This window comes from Dermacentor silvarum, chromosome 7, assembly GCF_013339745.2.
Source record: "Dermacentor silvarum isolate Dsil-2018 chromosome 7, BIME_Dsil_1.4, whole genome shotgun sequence".
NCBI classification, from domain to species: Eukaryota; Metazoa; Arthropoda; class Arachnida; order Ixodida; family Ixodidae; genus Dermacentor; species Dermacentor silvarum.
In genome coordinates this window covers 135,660,132-135,678,779 of record NC_051160.1, presented here as the reverse complement: position 1 = coordinate 135,678,779, position 18,648 = coordinate 135,660,132, and the positions used below count along the sequence as shown (strand labels likewise).

At 44.4% G+C, this 18,648-nt stretch overlaps 1 protein-coding gene and 1 non-coding gene across 5 annotated transcripts in view; one reads left to right on the top strand and one right to left on the bottom strand.

The window, feature by feature from the left end:
- Positions 1 to 18,648, top strand: part of LOC119458471 (3-oxoacyl-[acyl-carrier-protein] reductase FabG) — a 463,543-nt gene that overhangs the window by 391,017 nt on the left and 53,878 nt on the right. For 2 of the 4 annotated variants that reach the window (XM_049671239.1, XM_037720312.2), the window contains exons 1-3: positions 5,008 to 5,149; positions 7,268 to 7,407; positions 14,695 to 14,787. The exons of 1 other annotated variant lie outside the window; for it this stretch is intronic. In XM_049671239.1, the coding sequence (XP_049527196.1) occupies positions 5,113 to 5,149; positions 7,268 to 7,407; positions 14,695 to 14,787 (270 nt within the window). In that variant the 5' untranslated portion in view covers positions 5,008 to 5,112. Of the gene's footprint in view, positions 1 to 5,007; positions 5,150 to 7,267; positions 7,408 to 14,694; positions 14,788 to 18,648 lie in introns of those variants that run through there. One more of the 4 variants, XM_049671240.1, reaches the window with a different exon arrangement.
- Positions 5,301 to 5,375, bottom strand: Trnas-gga (transfer RNA serine (anticodon GGA)). The gene has a single exon. It is a non-coding gene; the product is annotated as a tRNA-Ser (tRNA).

The following is an 18,648-nucleotide window of genomic DNA, read 5'->3' as shown; positions in this document are numbered from 1 at the left end:
CTTCCCCGATGCCACAGTGCTTTTTCATCATATTTATTATAATGAAGGAAATAATGTAAGGCATGAACTATTTACAATGACATGAGCACCAGGTGAACATAAGCAATCACAGGTCAACGAGCAATACATACGAAGAAAACAGCACACATACATCTTCCTTCATAACAAAAGAAAGTCACACTTTCGCCCGAACGGCGAAGCACCGATTACGATAGCAAATTAGTAGACAAGCAATACGAAATAAGGATACTAGTTTCATCGGCCGTATAAAGTTGTAAATATTTGCTTACTAACTAAAAAAACAAGCACGATGTCACGCGCGCACAGGTAAACATGAACCCATCTCGCTCGATGACCGCGGAAACTCGTGAACATGCTGGAGTGAGAAAGCGCGCCAGCGGCAGCGAGCAAATTGACCTTCGCGCTCGCTCTCGCTTCATTGCGAACTAAACGCCGAAAGCACAGCGCACATGAAGCTACCGGCACTCGGCGCATGCATTTTGTACCTATCGCCAATCGCTTTGAAGTTGAGACCCCATGGGCGCAAACTTCAGCCACATCGCAGATCGCTTTCAAGATAGGCGCGAGAAGCAGTCGCAAGAGCAGAACCCCCCCATTCTTCGTCGCCTCCTCCCCATTCCTCGCGCGCGAAGGACGACCACACGCGCTTCCGGCCACCTTCCTCTCTCGCGTGCGCTAGAGTAGGCTGCGGTTGCCAGTTCACCCTCGCACGCTTTCATTTCATTTCATTTCATTTTATTGTTTCCGACACAATACAGGTCAGGGGAAGGTACGGCTAAATGCAGAAGAGACTGCCTGACAATGGCCCTACCACCCATGCATAGTTCAACAATGGCATGAACATTCTACCAGAAATTAAACAGTAGATAGCGAAAACATCTTACGGGAAATAAGCTTTGGTACTGCAAAAAATAGCGATAGTTAGTAAAACACTCACATTTTTTTATGCATCGTTATAACCTGGCGCTTGAGGTCATAGATATTTTATGGAGGTGTACAGGACAACAGAAAGGATTTAACAATATTTTTAAAACGAGACGTTGACATACATTCCTTCGCATTATTAGAACTTGCGGATTTGTATTTAAAAAAGTTGGTATTTGGGTACTTCAGTTGTTTAGTTCCATATTTGGTTCTACAGAGTGGAACTTGAAAGTGACCATATCTTAGTTTGTATTGCTTGCTATTAGGTAAATATGTATCTACAAATGCAGACTCATTTTTCTGTATTTCACCGTTTATGTTTGTAGCTAGCTTGATGTTGTATAGCTGATCGACTTAAATATTTCATTTTTAAGAAGAACTCTGATGTGTGATCGAGCCATCCGAGGTTTTCTCTGTGGCGGACAGCTTGTTTTTGAAAGGCGGTTAGCCTGCCTAAGTTTGTTTTGCCTGTGGTGCCCCAGATCAGTAAGCAGTAGTATAGATGAGAATGAATGAGTGAATAATACAACTGACGTTTTAACCAAGTCGGAACCAGATGCCGGATTTTAGAGGGCATGTAGTTAGACCTAGAAATGCTAGAATGCAATTTATTTACATGAGAGGTCCAATGAGGGGTCCACCCGCGATAACATTAAAGCTGTGCGTCGTATGCTGTAGGTGTGAGGGAAATCATGTGAGAGCGTGTCGAGAAATATGGTGGTTGATGTGGCAGCGTCTACTCGCGCGCACAAGGGACGAAGGCGAAGAGGTGTGCACCGCCTTGTAGCGCTCGCAAGGGGTAAGCGGGGAGGAGATGTGTGCTCGCTAAGTGGGGCGAGGAATGGAAGGGGGCCAGGATCGCGCACGTCTTCGCTTTTGCTCCAGCCATGGCTGCGCATGGGATGTCGTAGCGCGGCCGCGCGCGTCCTATTTTGGAGGAAATCTGCGGCGAGTTAGAAGGCTAACCGAGACGGCATAGCTGATGGCTTCACATGCGCTGTGTTCTCGTGCGCCTAGTTCGCGTTGAAGCGAGCGGCTACACGAAGGGGAATTCGCTCGCTTATGCTGCCAATATCGTGAATTTCAGGAAACTGAAGCATCGAGAGTGCAACATTGAAACGAAGCCGCTATCACAGGTTTATAAACCAGGTGATGCAGGACCTTCACGCCAGACTAACTTTATTTATTACACATCACAGTACAATCCCAACCATATATGTGCCAGATTCTTTAAAAATTGGGCGAACGAAACTATCAAGTTTTAAAAAAAGACGTACGCTCTCTACAACTAATTTGGACGCGCCAAATATCTGTAGCTTAACCAGTTTTTCTATTGTTCGTTGTTGGTTGCCAGAAATGAGAACTGCTTATTTGCTCACTTTTAGTTTTTACGATAAACTTGGTCAGCTCTATGACAATCTGGTAGAAAGGGCTTGTAGACACTCCTTTTGTCGTTGGCCATTCCTTTTGAAGCAGAGGATCAACATCCGTAGACCGGATAAGACTGAATCCAGTGGTTGTGTGGTGTCGAATTATGGGCATGTGTCTCTACTTGGAAAGCCAAATGAAGACCTATATCGCCCATTTGAAATCACGGAAGTCTGGACAGCGCTTCACTCCCTAACTCGAAACACAACACCCGGACAAGATGGGCTCACAAAAAAATGCTGAGAAACCTGGACGACAACTCAATAGAAGCCCTACCGACTTTCTTTAATACCCATTGGGAAGCGGGAACACTACCAAATGAATGGAAACACGCGCACATAGTACTCATACCGAAACCGGGCAAGCCTCCAGGTCTCACCAACATGCGACCCATATCCCTGACGTCGTGCCTGGGGAAGCTTTCGAAAACGCTGTGCTCAATCGCCTGAAGCCTCACGTGGATGACACGGGTTTCTTTCCTGACACGATGTACGGCTTCAGGCCACATTTGTCAACTCAAGACATACTACTCCAATTGAAGGAAGAAGTACTGGACCATGTCACCACACATGTAAAATGCATACTCGCACTGGGTCTTAAAGGCGCATTTGATAACGTAGCTCATGAGGCCATCCTAAAAAACTTATCGCAACTCAATTGCGGCGAACGAATCTATAACTACATTCGAGCATTCTTAACGGACCTCACGGCAACGGTAGGCGTGGATACCCTCAGAACAAAAGAGAAAAAGGTTCCAAATAGAGGCACTCCTCAGGGATCAGTCTTATCACCTTTTCTCTTCAACGTCGCCATGAAAAACCTCCCAGAGCATCTAGAGAAGATTCCGCACCTTCGTCACGCAGTATATGCGGATGACATTACCATTTGGACAACTCGAGGCTCGGATGGAGAACAGCAGGACGCCCTGCAAGCGGCGGCAGACGCTGTCACCGAATACGCCAAAGAGTGCAACCTGGAATGCTCCCCAGAAAAATCCGAGCTCCTCGTTCTCAAAAAGAAATCAAGAAGAAAAAGCACAGAGAGAGAGGCCATAGAAATACACCTAAACCAAAAATCTATACCCAGAGTCCAAACACTCCGCATATTAGGTGTCTCCATGCAAAATAGTGGTCGCAATAACCACACTGCAAACGCACTGAAACAAACTGCCTACAGCGTAGCTCGCATGATTAATAGAGTTGCCAGTCGGAGACATGGCATGAAGGAAGAAGACTTATTACGCTTGACTCAGGCCCTTATCGTCAGTAGAGTCACGTACGCGACACCTTATTTGAACTTAACATCAACAGAAAAAGACCAAATAAATGTGTTACTGCGGAAAGCGTACAAACAAGCCCTCGGCCTTCCTCCAGGCACCGGAACAACGAAACTTCTATCCCTGGGCATCCACAACACCTTAGAAGAACTAATTGAAGCACACCGACATGCGCAAATCACGCGCCTCAACCTCACTAGAACAGGCAGAGCAACACTTCGAAGGTTGCAATACCCCGTGGCGACAACCAACAATCAAGAAGTACTCCGCAAGACCCTACACGAGCAAATAATGGTGGCGCCTGTTCTGCGTAACATGCACCCGGAATATCACTTGGGCAGGAGAAAAGCACGAGCGATAACAATGGAAAAGAGATACGGCACTCTCTCCACTGCTCGCTGGACAGATGCGGCCATGTACCCGAATGGAGAGGGCATGGTAATCAGGGTGGCTGGACACAGACAGCAAGAACTGGTATCCGCCTCCGTTCGTACGCAGAACGTCGCCGCAGCCGAAGATGCCGCTATTGCCCTCGGCATCTCGGCATCGAGACAAAACGAAGAACTATATATTCTCACAGACTGTCAATCAGCATGTCGAGCCTACGCGAACGGCCATCTACATAAAATCGCATGCGATATTCTACATCGCCTCAACGAAATACCCCGCACCACGATAATTTGGACACCGGGACATGAAGGCGCCAGCGGAAACCATCGTGCACACACGATAGCCCGAGGTCACTGCAACCGGGCACTGCAAGAGACGCCAGAAGACCCAAGTCCAGACACACTACAAACTTACTACGATATACTGCAGCACTACCGCCTTTCGAGAAGAACGATGCCGCCACCCCACCCATCCCTCACCAGAGCTGAAGCCACGACCTGGAGGCAACTCCAGACCAACACCTATCCTCACCTCACGCTCCTTCACGCGATGTACCCCACCCTTTATCAGCCCCTTTGTCCTTTCTGTACAGAGCGAGCTACCCTCTACCACACCACATGGGCATGCCAAAATATCCCCAATAACTCCCCAAATCGAAACGCAACGCACGAGCAGTGGGAGATGGTGCTGACCAGCTCGGCACTGGAGGATCAGCGAAAGCTTATCGCCAGAGCCGAAAGTGCTGCCACCGCCGCTGGGGCCCTGGACTGAAGGCTCCACCCACCACGGCGATCGACGCTTCTCCGTGCGTCATCAAAATAAAGTTTTGTCTCTCTCTCTCTCTCTCTACTTGGAAACTGAAAATACAAAATGAGCTTGATGTCAACCTTCCCCATAAAACAAGCGGCAAGGATGTAAGTTAAAATTCGCGGCAGATGTGCGCTCTGCCTCGCGAGCGGCCCGCACACCTGCTCTCAACTGTCCCCATTTGACGTATGGGTGGTGCATGCGACAACTATTTAAATTGTTGCTTTAGCGTGCCTTTCGCATTCTAGCAGGTTCTCGTTGTCGACATGCTGAATATGAACAGAAAAGTGGCACTGATTACGGGTAAGAATACTTTCTGTTCAATGTTGTAAAATTAGCACATTTGTTACAGAGATTAAAGGGAAGCTGAGACACCCACCCAAATGTAGCAATTTGCTACAACTGAAACCCAACCGGGTTCCTCGAAGGAAAGCCTCGCAGTAGAAGAAAAATTCGTCCTGGTCCGGGACTCGAACCCGGGACCACTGCCTTTCCGGGGCAGCCGCTCTACCATCTGAGCTAACCAGGCGGCTAGCAGATGGCAGGGCGAAGTCGAATTTGTCGACAATTCGAAGCAAAGGCAAGTGTATGACGTAATAGTTCAGGGGCAATCCGCTAGGTTGAGATAAGTAATTAAAGAGAAACTTGTTTCTTCTTGTTTATTGTTTCCCTTGAATTAGTTATCTCCACCTAGCAGATTTCCGCTGAACTATTACGTCATACACTTGTTACAGAGAGGACGTAAAAAAATTCGCCGACGTTTACGATACTCCCTAATGCGAAATTTGAGCGCAGCTCTATGCGTGTGTGCATGTCGCGATACACTGGCTGGCGTAGAGAACCTGTCTCGTGCAACACGTTCCAAATGGACCGAGTGTGGCGCGACTGCCTCGCTAAACTTGAGATCGTGAGAGCCAGCGGGTGGGTGACGTGTGGGCACGATGCAGAGCAGCCGCCGCCGACACACCTCCCAGACGACGCGCGATACTGTGGCGCCATCTCATAGCCATCGACGCCGCACTGCACTTTTCTTGTCACGTTTTCGGCATACCCTTCTCCGCTTTACGCCTGATGTTTCCGTTGCACCCTCCTCTCCGCTTTCCTCCTCGCGTCTTTCATCCCCCGCTGCGGTCTGTGTTAGCTTTCATCTTTTCCTGTGCTCGTTCGCTCGGTGACGCCGACGCATGCCGCAGGAACGGGCGCCGAAGCGCTGGCCTCTAAAATAATTGCGTTTCATGTGCTGAAAAGATCGCTGATTTTGGCAGAACGCGGTAGTGGAGCATGGTAAGAAAACTTCGAGGACGCTTAAGCTTCGGCTTTAGGTGTGGAACGAAAGATTATTCAATTATCCCTGACTGCTGCTCACGCTTCCCGGCAACTGCAGCTTATGTAACCGTAATGTTTACCTTGAAACGCTGGCGGCGAACGCTATGCACGAAGGTGAGCTTTCTGGTTCTTTTTTCTTCATACGGTGGGCCCCGCCGCAGCCGCGGATGCGAACGCCACCGGGGTGGTGTTGCAAGGAACCGAGCGGCGCGCGCCGCTCCTTTTAAGACAGACCTCAAGCTGCACTTGAAAAAGGGGTTTGAGTTTCTACGTCACATAATTATGTCTTCCCATATAATTAAATTACAGTCCGACGATATCATGTCTGTAGGTTGTGGGTAAGTCGTAGCTTACGAATTTGGTAACGCATTTTAATTTGAGAAATTTAATTAGTTTAATAACGCATCTGCGCTACGCGGAGGGCCTGCGTCGTTCGGGATATTTCTCTAGCGGACATCGCCGGCAACGCCACATTTTCTGTTACCCGAGGCCTTTCACGCTGTAGCGTTAAAACGTTTTACCAGTTGGGGTTTCTCGCTGCCCCGACGAATCTCGGTACAAAAGCGTTTCTGCATTTCCTCACCGTCCAAATGTGGTGACGGCGAGAGATTTATAGCACAGCAATGCAAGGAGTGATAAATGGACAGCACGACAAAATAAAACTTGCATAAGATGATTAGAAGGACCAACAACATCCACTCTCATATATGTTACTAAAAAGCGAAATGATTTCTTGTTAATATTTGGCTCGGAAAGCATGGCTCTCTTGGAAGTTTCAAAGCAACTGTTACATCTTTGTAAATTATATTTTTCTATCGAAGTTCCTCATAGATTTTCTTAGTTTGGAAAGTAGCAGATGACTGTGCAGTATACAGCCAGAACCTAAAATAGACTAGTTCTCTGCAATTCATCTGCTACTTAGTACAAAACAATATGGTTCTATACAATAATACACACAACAATAGTTCATACAATGCAGTATGGAACCACATTATAGTGCATGTACAATTTAACGCTGAACCATACCCTTAAAACTAAAGATGTTATGCCATATAAAATGGTATCTACTAATGCACGCGATTTTTTCTCATACAGGCGCGTCATCCGGAATTGGAGAAGGAACGGCTCTTCGATTTGCTTCATTAGGTTGCTGGCTTTCCTTAACAGCGAGAAATATGCTCGCTTTGGAAGAAGTGGCGGAGAAATGTCGAGCCAAAGGTGTTCCCAAGGAGAAGGTAGGTGTTATCGCGTGTTAAAGAACGTACCACACGTAGAGGGCGGTTAAATCAATCAATATATTCGAAAAATGTGGCAGCACCTATATCACGATGAATGTCGGTGGTGATATGTTTGCATTGAATCCATATAGTCGAAAAACATGTTGCCACCGTCAAAACGACGTATGTATGAGGCATGTCTTTCAGCGGGAAATCTCTTTCGCGCTTTAATGTTGATTTAGTGGCATCGCCTTTGAAACGGGGCGGCGACAAATAGTCATCTAGCCAGCCTGGTTTAATCAGGTATGCTATACATGGTTTTTATCTAGTAGATTTGCATCCATTTCATTATTCTTTTTTCCGTAATTGGAAGGCGCGAAAGTAAACCTTGTACCGCCACCCATGGCTCTAAGAGGTCAAAGGAGGTTGTATCAATCTCTTCCCTGTTTTTTTTTTTCACCAATACTCTGAGAATTGTTCCCTCGCGTACCGCACACGCAGTGGCACGTACTCGGTCACCCAAATTGGCGAGAGGCTCATTGAAGAGTGGACCATACCCCGTGCATTCATGGCGCAGCTCGCTAATACCCGTGTCACACGGGAACCCACAAAATCTTTTAGGATAAGGGAGCGCGAGACTTCCTTACGGAGGTCGGCCTGAAGGCAGTTGTGGTCGTATCACACGGACAATAATGAATTTTTGAAAGAAGCTGACAAAGGCGCATTCATTGCTGTTTTCCTTTTTTACAAGTACAAGAACGTAACTTCTAACTACGCTCGTAGATATTATACCTTACGCTTCTTTCGAAAAATATTATTCAGTATATTCGATGCAAAAACATATGCGTCGTTAAAAATCAAAGTGCGCTTGCTAAACATAGCCGCGCTCACAGCGACGAGATCCACACTGCGCTTATTTGTTTTCTTTGGCGTAGAGTGAACTCCACGTTCTGCTACCGCAACTGCTCGAAACTATACTAAAACGCAACATTTCGTTCACGGTGACCTCGTGAACCTTCATATTATTTTGTGCATTGTGCAGGTGTGAGTCATGCGTAACCACACTGACCACTGCACGACTAGTACGTCGAAGGCTACGTTTACATGAACTTGACGCGAGCTTGTCATGTCAGAATTTGGGCTGACCGGGCCCTACGTGACCACGTTTACATTAACTCGCTCCTGACAAGTCTGGACAACGAGGGCATGCAGCATTGAGCCGAGACGTCAACGCGTTCGAACGGGGCTTCTGGTTCCCGCTGCGATCTGCGCCAGCACTATTTCGTGGTTCTTATCGCTGCGATGAGGTTGCACTCTACTGTGCTTGTCTTGTCCTGTTCCTGATGCTATTGCCGCGGCCATCGCCAAAATCGCGACGTTACAGTGTACACGCGCAAGTCTCGACGCTGGCGGGCCCCGCGCGTCTGCGTGTACATGCACATGCCTACACGCGCTTATAAGTACAAACAAAGCTACATCGTGCAGTGTCAATAACGTCACAATCCCTAAATAGTCATGGACTTCAGCTCCCACCGACAGAGTGTAGTCAAGGCATTTACACGGAATTCAATGCCCTGCTACCAAGTCTTGATTGCTGGCAAGATTATGCCTTCGGGAACCCACTACAAGTTTCTCGGAGTCACCATCGACCGTCACTTATCTTGGTCGAAGCATATCTCTGCATTGAGAAAAAAGCTGGACAGCTTTGCACAAATCATTCGACATATGAGGCGCCAGTTGGAATACGCTAGCGCAAGACAGGGGTAATTGGAGATTGCAGGGAGAGGCCTTCGTCCTGCAGTGGACATAAATATAGGCTGGTGATGATGATCATGGCTACGCAAATTAGGTATCTGTCTTCGCATTCCTCTAACGATAAGAGCCGGGCTTTGCCATGAAGTATGTTAGCGGTCTCGGGCGACACTCTTCCTTGCGCGTAGTTCCTGATGGCCGACTGCGAGTCGTTGATGACATATCTACATTTGGGGGAAATTATCGCCTAAGCGATAGCCACTTCGGCGATTTCAGTATTATTAGAGCGTATCGAGCAAGCGCTTATTCACTCGTGGTCGGAGTTTATTACTACCGCGAAGTAGGATTCGTGACTCGGGTACTCCGCTGCGTCCACGAACAACGCCTACTTGTCTCTACCGTATGCCTTGAGTAGAGCTTTAGCTCTGATTTCTCTACTACCCTGATAATGTTCGGGGTGCATGTTCTTGGGTAGATTGGGGACCTCAATCTTTTCTCTTATTACCTTGGAAACCCACACTTTACATCCTTGCTGATGATGTAAGTTTATCCCTAACTTGCCGAGGACACTCCTGCCCGTGCGCAAACTGGCTAGTCTCTCGAAAAAAGCAATCTGTAGCGCCTCTATCAGCTCCTCTAACGTGTTGTGTCTGCCGAGTTGAAGTAGTCGCTCGGTGCTGGTGCTATCTGGAAGGCCTAGAGACCCGCCGTGGCGGCTCAGTTAGCTAAGGCATTGCGCTGCTGAGCACGAGGTCGCGGGATCGAATTCCGGCCGCGGCGGCCACATTTCGATGGTGGCGAAATGCAAAAACCCCCATGTGCTTGCGTTGTAGTGCACGTTAAAGAACCACAGGTGGTCAAAATTGTACCGGAGCCCTCAACTACGGCGTGCCTCATAATCAGAACTCATTTGGGCACGTAAAACCCCAGAAATAAGAAGGCCTACAGCTTGCTTGTATACCTTTCGTGTAAGTGCGTTGATCTTGGCTTTTTCGGCTGAACACCAATTGAGGCATGCCGCCACGTATATAATGTGACTTATGGCTCAGAAATGGACCTGACGACGTTGGCCTCCTTCATTCCCTGGTGCTTGTGACTCTCTTGATTAGCCTTATTTTGTTTGTGTTGGTAACTTTGGTTACTAGCTTCCTGACGGTTTCTCCGTTAGTGCCCTTGGATTTGATGAGTCCTAGGACTCTGATCTGTTCCACTATGGGGATACTCCTGCCGATTTTGATGCAAATTTGATTTGTTCGAAGGCTCGGTCGCAGTTGTAACCCTTGGGTGGTCTCCCTTTGAGCGTGGTTCAATAGAGGAAGAGTTCGAGGCCAGTGCCTTCGAGATATTTCTTGAACGTCTCGATGGCCTCCTGAAGTCTCTGCTCCATGCGCGCGACACACTTTTTGGCTGTCTTGCGTCCTGCGGAGCCCATTGTAGAAAACCGGTGAGCTGACTTCACCTCTAGCTCGCCCTCCCCCCCCCTCCCCCGTAAGAATATACTAACACAATATATACCCTCAAAATTCCCTTTAGTACAAAGGTTACCTTTGGTGGTCTGTCTTTTCTCGGTTGCACCGTTCATAACACAACAATCAATGTGCGACAACTGTGTCAGCAATGAGTTGGAGACTTCCTGTATTTGCAATTATTGAAGCAGCCGTACCAGTTATACAAGTTATATGTAATATTGCAGTTTTTTAAGCAATAACTGTCTGCTCTATCATGGGCACCATGATATACAGGAAAAAAACGTTTCCACGCGAATCAGAAAATTTTAGTTCAGAGTCTCGTTGAAAAACCACAAGTAATTTTTCTATATTATATTCAGTTGGATATTTTTTGTTACAAATGTAATTGCATGTACTTGTTTAATAAATGCATTTAGCTATCAATTAGCGTTGTTCTAATCCTAAAGGTGTAAATGAGGGGCCTGTAACAATTAAGTATATATGTCAAAATGAGCGGTTTCTATAAACGTGCACATCGTATGTTTAATTTTCTCGGGACAAAAACAGCAGGACATGAAGAATACTACGCGACTGCACAACAGCGCCCTCGGGATTGCAGCGCCATCAACCAGACTGAGTGGGAAATCAAGCCGTTCATCTGTTATTGGGCCGAGCGGTCACGACAACAGTACGCCTGTTCTTTAGGCGAAGCACCAACAGATCTCAGCGATTATTTCCTATCAGCATCAAAAAAATTCAGTGCTCTGAGCTGCGAGCCGAATCGCAGCTGTGCAGTCACGTGGTGTTTTTCATATTTCGCTGGCTTTCTCCCTCCGCTGGGAAAGGTAAGCATGCCCTGTATAACTTCCTCGAAACGCATCATTTTTATTTCTATTTATTTATTATACCCTCAGGACCAGAGGCAATTTTCAGGTCTGTTACGGTACTTGCACTCCATACATGGCATCAAGAGCATTACAGGACTAATTTAAATGTTAGCTAACTTTAGATAACTAATCCAATATCAGGGAACAAACATTACTTTCGCTTCCTCAATAATACTGTAAGCCCCACGGACTTCATCTGATTCGCGTAGTCCAGTCCCTAATTTGCTTCTTAAATTGCTGCATGATAGCTGGATGCCTTGCAATTATTACTGCATATATATGAACGAAAGCCCTTACTTTTGCTACTGACAATCATATAAAACGACGACAACTAAACCATAGGTGGATGGTTTAGTTGTCGGATGTCGATATAGCATATATATATATATATATATATATATATTCAATGATGGTACAGGATACAGCATTTAATATCCACAATCATATATATATATATATATATATATATATATATATATATATATATACAGGGTGTTTCAGTGAACACTTTCAAAAATTCTTAAAGTATGCCTGTGGCAGATAGAACATTTCTAGTTCATGAGCTGGTCTACTCGAAGAGGCGGACATTACTTGCACAAGAACTTGAAATGCATAACCGAAAAATAACAAAAATTCTCCAATTATGTTTACAACTAATTACCTGATGGACCATATTGCAATTTACAAATTGTAGTCGTGGAGTTCGCAAGGCGGATCAACCTTGAATGAATTATCAGGATGCCACCAGTTTTGAGATAATAATGCCCGAACTCTGCGGAGAAATGCATTGGCGTTACAGTTAGTTTCTTAAGAAAACGTTGCTTTATGCATCGAAACACAAAACTAACTGGAACGCCAATGCATTTCTCCGCAAAGTTCGGGAATTAATATCTCGAAACTGGTGTCATCCTGAGAAATAATTCCAAGTGCATCCGCCTTGCGAACTCCACGGCTACAATTTGTAAATTGCAATAAGGGCCATCAGGTAATTAGTTTCAAACCTAATTAGTGAATTTTTTGATTAGTCGATTATGCATTTCAATTTTTTGTGCAAGCATTGTAACCTCTTCGAGTAGACCAGCTCATTAACTTCAATTGGGCTATCTGCTACAAGCAAGCCTAAATAAATTTTGAAAGTCTTCGCTGAAACACCCTGTATATATATTCAATGATGGTACAGGATACAGTATTTAATATCCACAATTTTCACCGGTGCGCTGATATTCATCGGGGCTTCCAACATACAACTTACAAAGTTCAGTTTATTCTACACCCTGATGAAGACCACTCCACCGGTCGAAATGGTTGAAATAAATATTTCAACTGCTTACCACGTAGTATCGCTCAAGTATTTCACGTTTGGATGGCAGCCTGAAGAATTTCTCTTGACTTCCATACGTGTGTCTGCGTGTGTTGGGAGGAGAAAGGGAGAGAGCTACTCTTTCAACATAACCTTTCCTGAGCTTTTTCCTTCTCATACATTACGCCCTCTAAGTCGACGTGCCCAATGGGCAGGCTGTAGCTGACAGTACCGGATGTTCGCAATATAACCTGAACGTTTGCGTAGTATTTTTTTCTCTCTACACTAAAAGCATAATTGCCAGAGAGCAAACATAGGGATTGCGGCACTGATACCAGCTTGGATGTGTGCTATGACGAACGACGGAATGAGGTCGTGCTTTAATCTACCGCTCACTTACTTTGTACTTTTTTACCTTTCTTGCGTCCCCTTTGCGTGTGACTGCGATAAATACTATAGGGGGGAGCAGAGAAAGAGGTCGGGTGAACACACGCCGGGCTCATTCCATCTTAACTCAGCTGCGGATGTACTGCAAAAGCATTGTTGAGGTCACACGATGTCATGCCTACATTGTTTTTATGCATTGTTGGTTGGGGATCTCTATACTGGTATAATACTAGAAACGAAGGGTCGTACTACTTTTTCTAGAATGTTGAATGTACTCTTTTTATTCTTCCATGTTAACATCAATATATGGCATGTTGTACTTCCTATAGGCTGCTTCTAAGAAAAACTTCATTTAAGCTTTTTAACACAGTGTAGACGATCGGGATGGGCAGTAATGAATTCCGTATCAGTCTCAATTCTACTGGTCCACCTATAGCAGTGTGCCAAATCCATGAGAAGGCAGGTTTACAGTCCAGGTTTACCAGAGAAAAATAAACATGCTCCGACTGGGACCACAGCTGAAAATTTTCCAGAGAAGTGGTCAGGGTAGAAATCCTGCTATTATTTTAATAAAACCACCCCTAAAACGTTATATCTTCCATAATTTTATTTCCGGCTCTGAGCTTCACACAGGCTCTACAATGAAGGCCTGAATTAGGCACAAAAGCTATTTTGGGCTATCTATAATACGTACTATAATACATATAACAATACGGTAATACACTAAGGCGACCCATGACAAAATACTCAGGCAAGCGGATATCCTTCAGATGCATAACTACTTTGGCAACGGAAATTTTAATTGAAGTAATTTGCCTTATCTCCCTGAAAACAAACTTAAATTTGAGTCATAACACACTGTTGAAACTCGATTTAACGAAGTGATGACCACGCTCGAATTATTTCGTTAAATCGGAAAGTTCGTAAAATCAAGAAAGGTATTTTTCAGTCCTTCGAAATGTAAAATTGCAGCGTAGCATAGCGTCCTTGGTAACAAAAAATATTTCAAATGTATTTCCTAAAAAGAAGTCTGCTGAGAATGAACAGTTGTGAAGATCACGAATGTCTAAAGAACGGCTATACAAATAGAAATGCTAATGGCCAAGAGTCGTTGGAACGTTTATACATAGCAGCATGATAAGCCTGGAGCGAGTGTGTAATCTTTTGTTTAATGAGTGCAGCGCGTACACTTACCAAAGGTGATGTCGCACCTACCCATCGGATTCTTGCAATCGACGAAGGTTCGCAATAATAGAGCTGACTAGCTCGTCCACCGGTTTTATTAGCGGACTCAGTGGAAATCATCTGTCAATGGGGACGCTCAAAATCTTGTGATGTGGAATAAGTTGTAAATGTTCACAGTGCTCTTAAGCTGCTAGCGTGCAGCCTTGCACGTAGAATCAGTCTGCCAACGGGGAATTATTGGTGAACTGGTGTAGTGTTGTCAGGGCGCAGGGTTTTATCATTAAAATGAATAATGTTTTTTTTCTTTATTGTATTGTAAGTATGCGTTCTAAAAATATACGTGCAGGTTCTGGTCATTCAAGGAGACATTAGCTCGGATGACGACATCACCGCTATTGTGAAAAAAACTGCGGATCACTTCGGGAAAATTGATATTTTGGTAAGTTGGACGCAATCGCTTTTCACGCACGCAACCATCACTAGGTGTATGAACATCGAGGTCCCGCGTAATATTTTGCAAGTTAGTATTTCGGCCACATTTTCAGTGCGTTTCTTCCCGAAAACCGTTTTGCATGTGCGCAATTTCATTTACTGCGATGGCTAGAATGCTCTCAGTCTTTAAGATTGTCCGAGTGTGACGCACTACCTATGTGGCTTGGTCTAAACTGAATGTCCTAAATGATGTTAACAAAAATTCTATACCGCCTAATTATTTGGGTGGGCCATACGAGCACAAAACTATGACAAAAAGGAAAGAAAAGACAAAGAAGCCCTAACCAAAAGCACTGATTGGTCACTGAATATTTTTTTTCCAAATAAGGAGAAAAGGAACTAGGAGAGAGCATTACGTAACAACATTGAAGCCACAGATAGTGTGCTGATGACGCGCTAATACCACAATAAATTTTAGCGTCTTTCACATCTGGCGTTACCAATGCTCACTGCGCGTTCTTCGGTAATGACAAAGGGTGAAACAGCAGTGTGCGCCTGTCGCAGGAGCTCGTTTCACAGAAGAAATTGATCGTATACGATGCAAAAAACAGTCCAAGTTGCGCCAACATGTCATCTGAAAATGTGCACAGAGTGGTGGCAATACACCCGAGCGAGCGAGTGAGCATTAAATAAAAACTATTGGAAAGCAAGCATGAAGGGCCAAGTGCGCCGAGCGCCCTGTCACGTGTTGGGCAGATGTTTTGACTGAAACAAAAAAAAGGTGTTTGACGCCAACTTCGGTTACTGGTTATGTGACACTCCTGAGTTTAAAATTCTAGAACTTCTTATAAATAATAACATGGCTACGCCAATAATGGCTACGCCAATAACCACAGACAATGTATACAACAGACAGTAATAATGAGCACCCAACAGATGCAGATTTCACATACGGTATGAAATTGACAGAATCCCCACATACGGGTTGCCTACAGCACGAAAAATGTCTAGAGAGTGGAAAATGTACATAGAAGAATTAGGAAAAAGGCATTCTTATGGTTGGGTGACTTCAAGATTTTTTTTCAAGTTCATTTATGTACCACATACATGGAGTTTCACATAAGTGGTTTGGACGAGGGAAAAAAATGTACAATAAAACAGCTTGACTAGCCCCACGTCCCCGGTTCACTATGGCAGCATGGAAGTAAAAGAAAAGTACATTTCAACATTGGTATCAAATAAAAAAACGCATGATATCCACAGAAATCATTACAAAAAGTGAAATTTCACTATGAACATATTTAACACAGCATACTTAAAACAGAAGTGTTAGGGAGTGTGCCAACATTTTCATAAGAAATCTTGAATTTATTTAATGTCTTCGGCAAGCATTAACCTAATGTTTGAAAGCTATAGTTTGTGCACGGCCGTGGCACATACCATTGTTCCGAGTGTCCTTTTGGGCGCAAAGAAGGATTTAGTTGCAAGTTAGCTAGACCCAAATTAAGTTACAATAACGTAGACGTGATGAGAAGAGTGCCTTAAATATCGAAAGCTTTTGAGGAACTGGCAATATACGCCTACATTTTCTCAGTACGCCCAAGGCCTTGCAAAGTTTGTTTTGTAAAAGTTCCATATGGTGATCCCATTTCATATGTTCGTGAAACATAACAACCAAAGATTTTGCTGTAGAAGAAAATTCTATTTTATTATTACTCAACATGAGATTATAAGACTGAGTGGGCTCATAAAGCTGGGATCTAGAGCGAAAAAGAACAGCTTTAGTTGTTGAGCAGTTATTTGTAAAGAATTGTTAAATGCCCAGCCACATATTTTATCTAATGTCAAGTTAGCTAGATGCACGAGATCATGAATATTTGTTACTGAAAAGAAAAGACTAGTATCATCAGCATAGAATATGTATTGGGCTGAAGGGTCAACATTTACAATATCATTAATAAATATAACAAACAAAAGCGGCCCCAATATGCTGCCTTAGGGAACTCCGTATTTAACAGGTTGCATAGAAGACATAATTCTGCTTGTCGATACACATTGATGTCTGTTAGCTAAGTAGTTTTGAATTAGATTGAGGGCTACACCACGAACTCCATAACACTGCAGCTTTCCCATTAATGTTTCATGAATAATTTCATCAAAGGCCTTGGACATATCTAAAAATATGCCGAGTGTGAATTTTTAGCTTTAATATTTTAAAGAATCAATTCTTTTTGAAACAGTAGAGCACTTTCTGTTGAAAAGCCTGATCTAAATCCATATTGCGATTTTGTTATGACGGAATGTTTGTCAAGAAAGTTTGACAGTCTAAGATGAATAATTTTTTCAAGTGCCCTGGAGAATAGAGGAAGGATTGAAATAGGTCTATAATTACCAAGAATGTTCTTATCTCCACTTTTGCATATTACCGTCCCCTTAGCATTCTTCATATTCTGTGGGAAAATGCCAGTTCATAAGGAAAGATTGTAAATATGTGTCACACGGGCTAATAAGACCAATAGTATATTTAATCGGCTGCATTTTTAGACCGTTTATATCCTCGCTCTTACTCATCTTAAAGTTTCTAACTACTCTTAATACATAGTTTTCATCAGTTGGGCAAATAAATATTGATTCCTTCAGCGGCACGGGTAAGTAATCAAAAGCGCTATCTTGATGTGAGCTATCAGTTACAACAGCCATCATACAAAATGGGGATACCCGACAAATAAGACCAGGGGTAATCAACTCGTGAGCATTGCGGCATACAACCACCTGCTAAGCGTCCCACGTTAAAATGAGCGACCCACGTTAAAGGAAAACTGCGTGGAGAGGGACACTAACCCAGACCTCGCGCAGATTAGGACTGATTGAGAACCAGGATGAATAAACAAATGCGTGATCCTGGGAAACAACCACTATACCGGGTCTTCAAAATTAAGCTTTATGATTTTCTTAAAATTAGGCACAGGGAGGCACGCGAAGACAACTTTTGTAAACAAGTTATATGGCCAGGGGGACAAAAAATAAGACAATAATTATTACTTAGAGCAGGCGAGTTTACTAAAATTGAATAATTCACTTTTTCTTGACAGCAGTAAGCGTGTATGTTTGTATTCAAAAGTTAGAAGCAGTAGTGTTTCTACGCAGTTTCACTTGGAACAATTCTTTTAGCATGTCTGTGCTCCGAGATATCCGACTGCAAATTTTAATTGTCGTTCGCATGATTCAGCATGCGAGGGAGTGAAGATCTGCGCAAATATCCTCCTTGATGTGACGCGGTTGTTGGGTGCGGGGTTTAGTGTGACAACAGGGCGGAGGCATAGGCAAAGATGATAACTGTTCCCCTTCCCCTCTCGGCTGGCGAAATCAAGATATGACAGCGATGTGTGCCGCACGCAGTTCGCAGGATCCGCAGGAGAAAACAGGAGACAATTAATGAGCACATTTTTGTATTAATTGAGATCCCGCCGAGACATCATCTTGTGAACGCGTTATCTTCACTGTCATCAACTAGAGTGCTTATATCGCGGGATCTAATCCCGGCCGCGGCGGCCGCATTTCGATGGAGGCGAAATGCAAAAACGCCCGTGTGCTTGCGTTTTAGTGCACGTTAATGAACCCCAGGTGGTCAAAATTCATCCGGAGCCCTCTACTACCGCGTGCCTCATAATCAGAACTGGTTTTGGCACATAAAACCGCAGAAAGAAGAAGTAATAGAGTGCTTATGGAATAGTGGCGCTTGTGTACGGAAAGATAAGCAAGAATATCCACGTAGAGTCTCTTTGTGCTAATATGGCTGCTTATAATGGGACGAGGTATTCAACCGAAGAGAAAATAGACGTGGTAGTTGCAACGGCTGAGATGAATG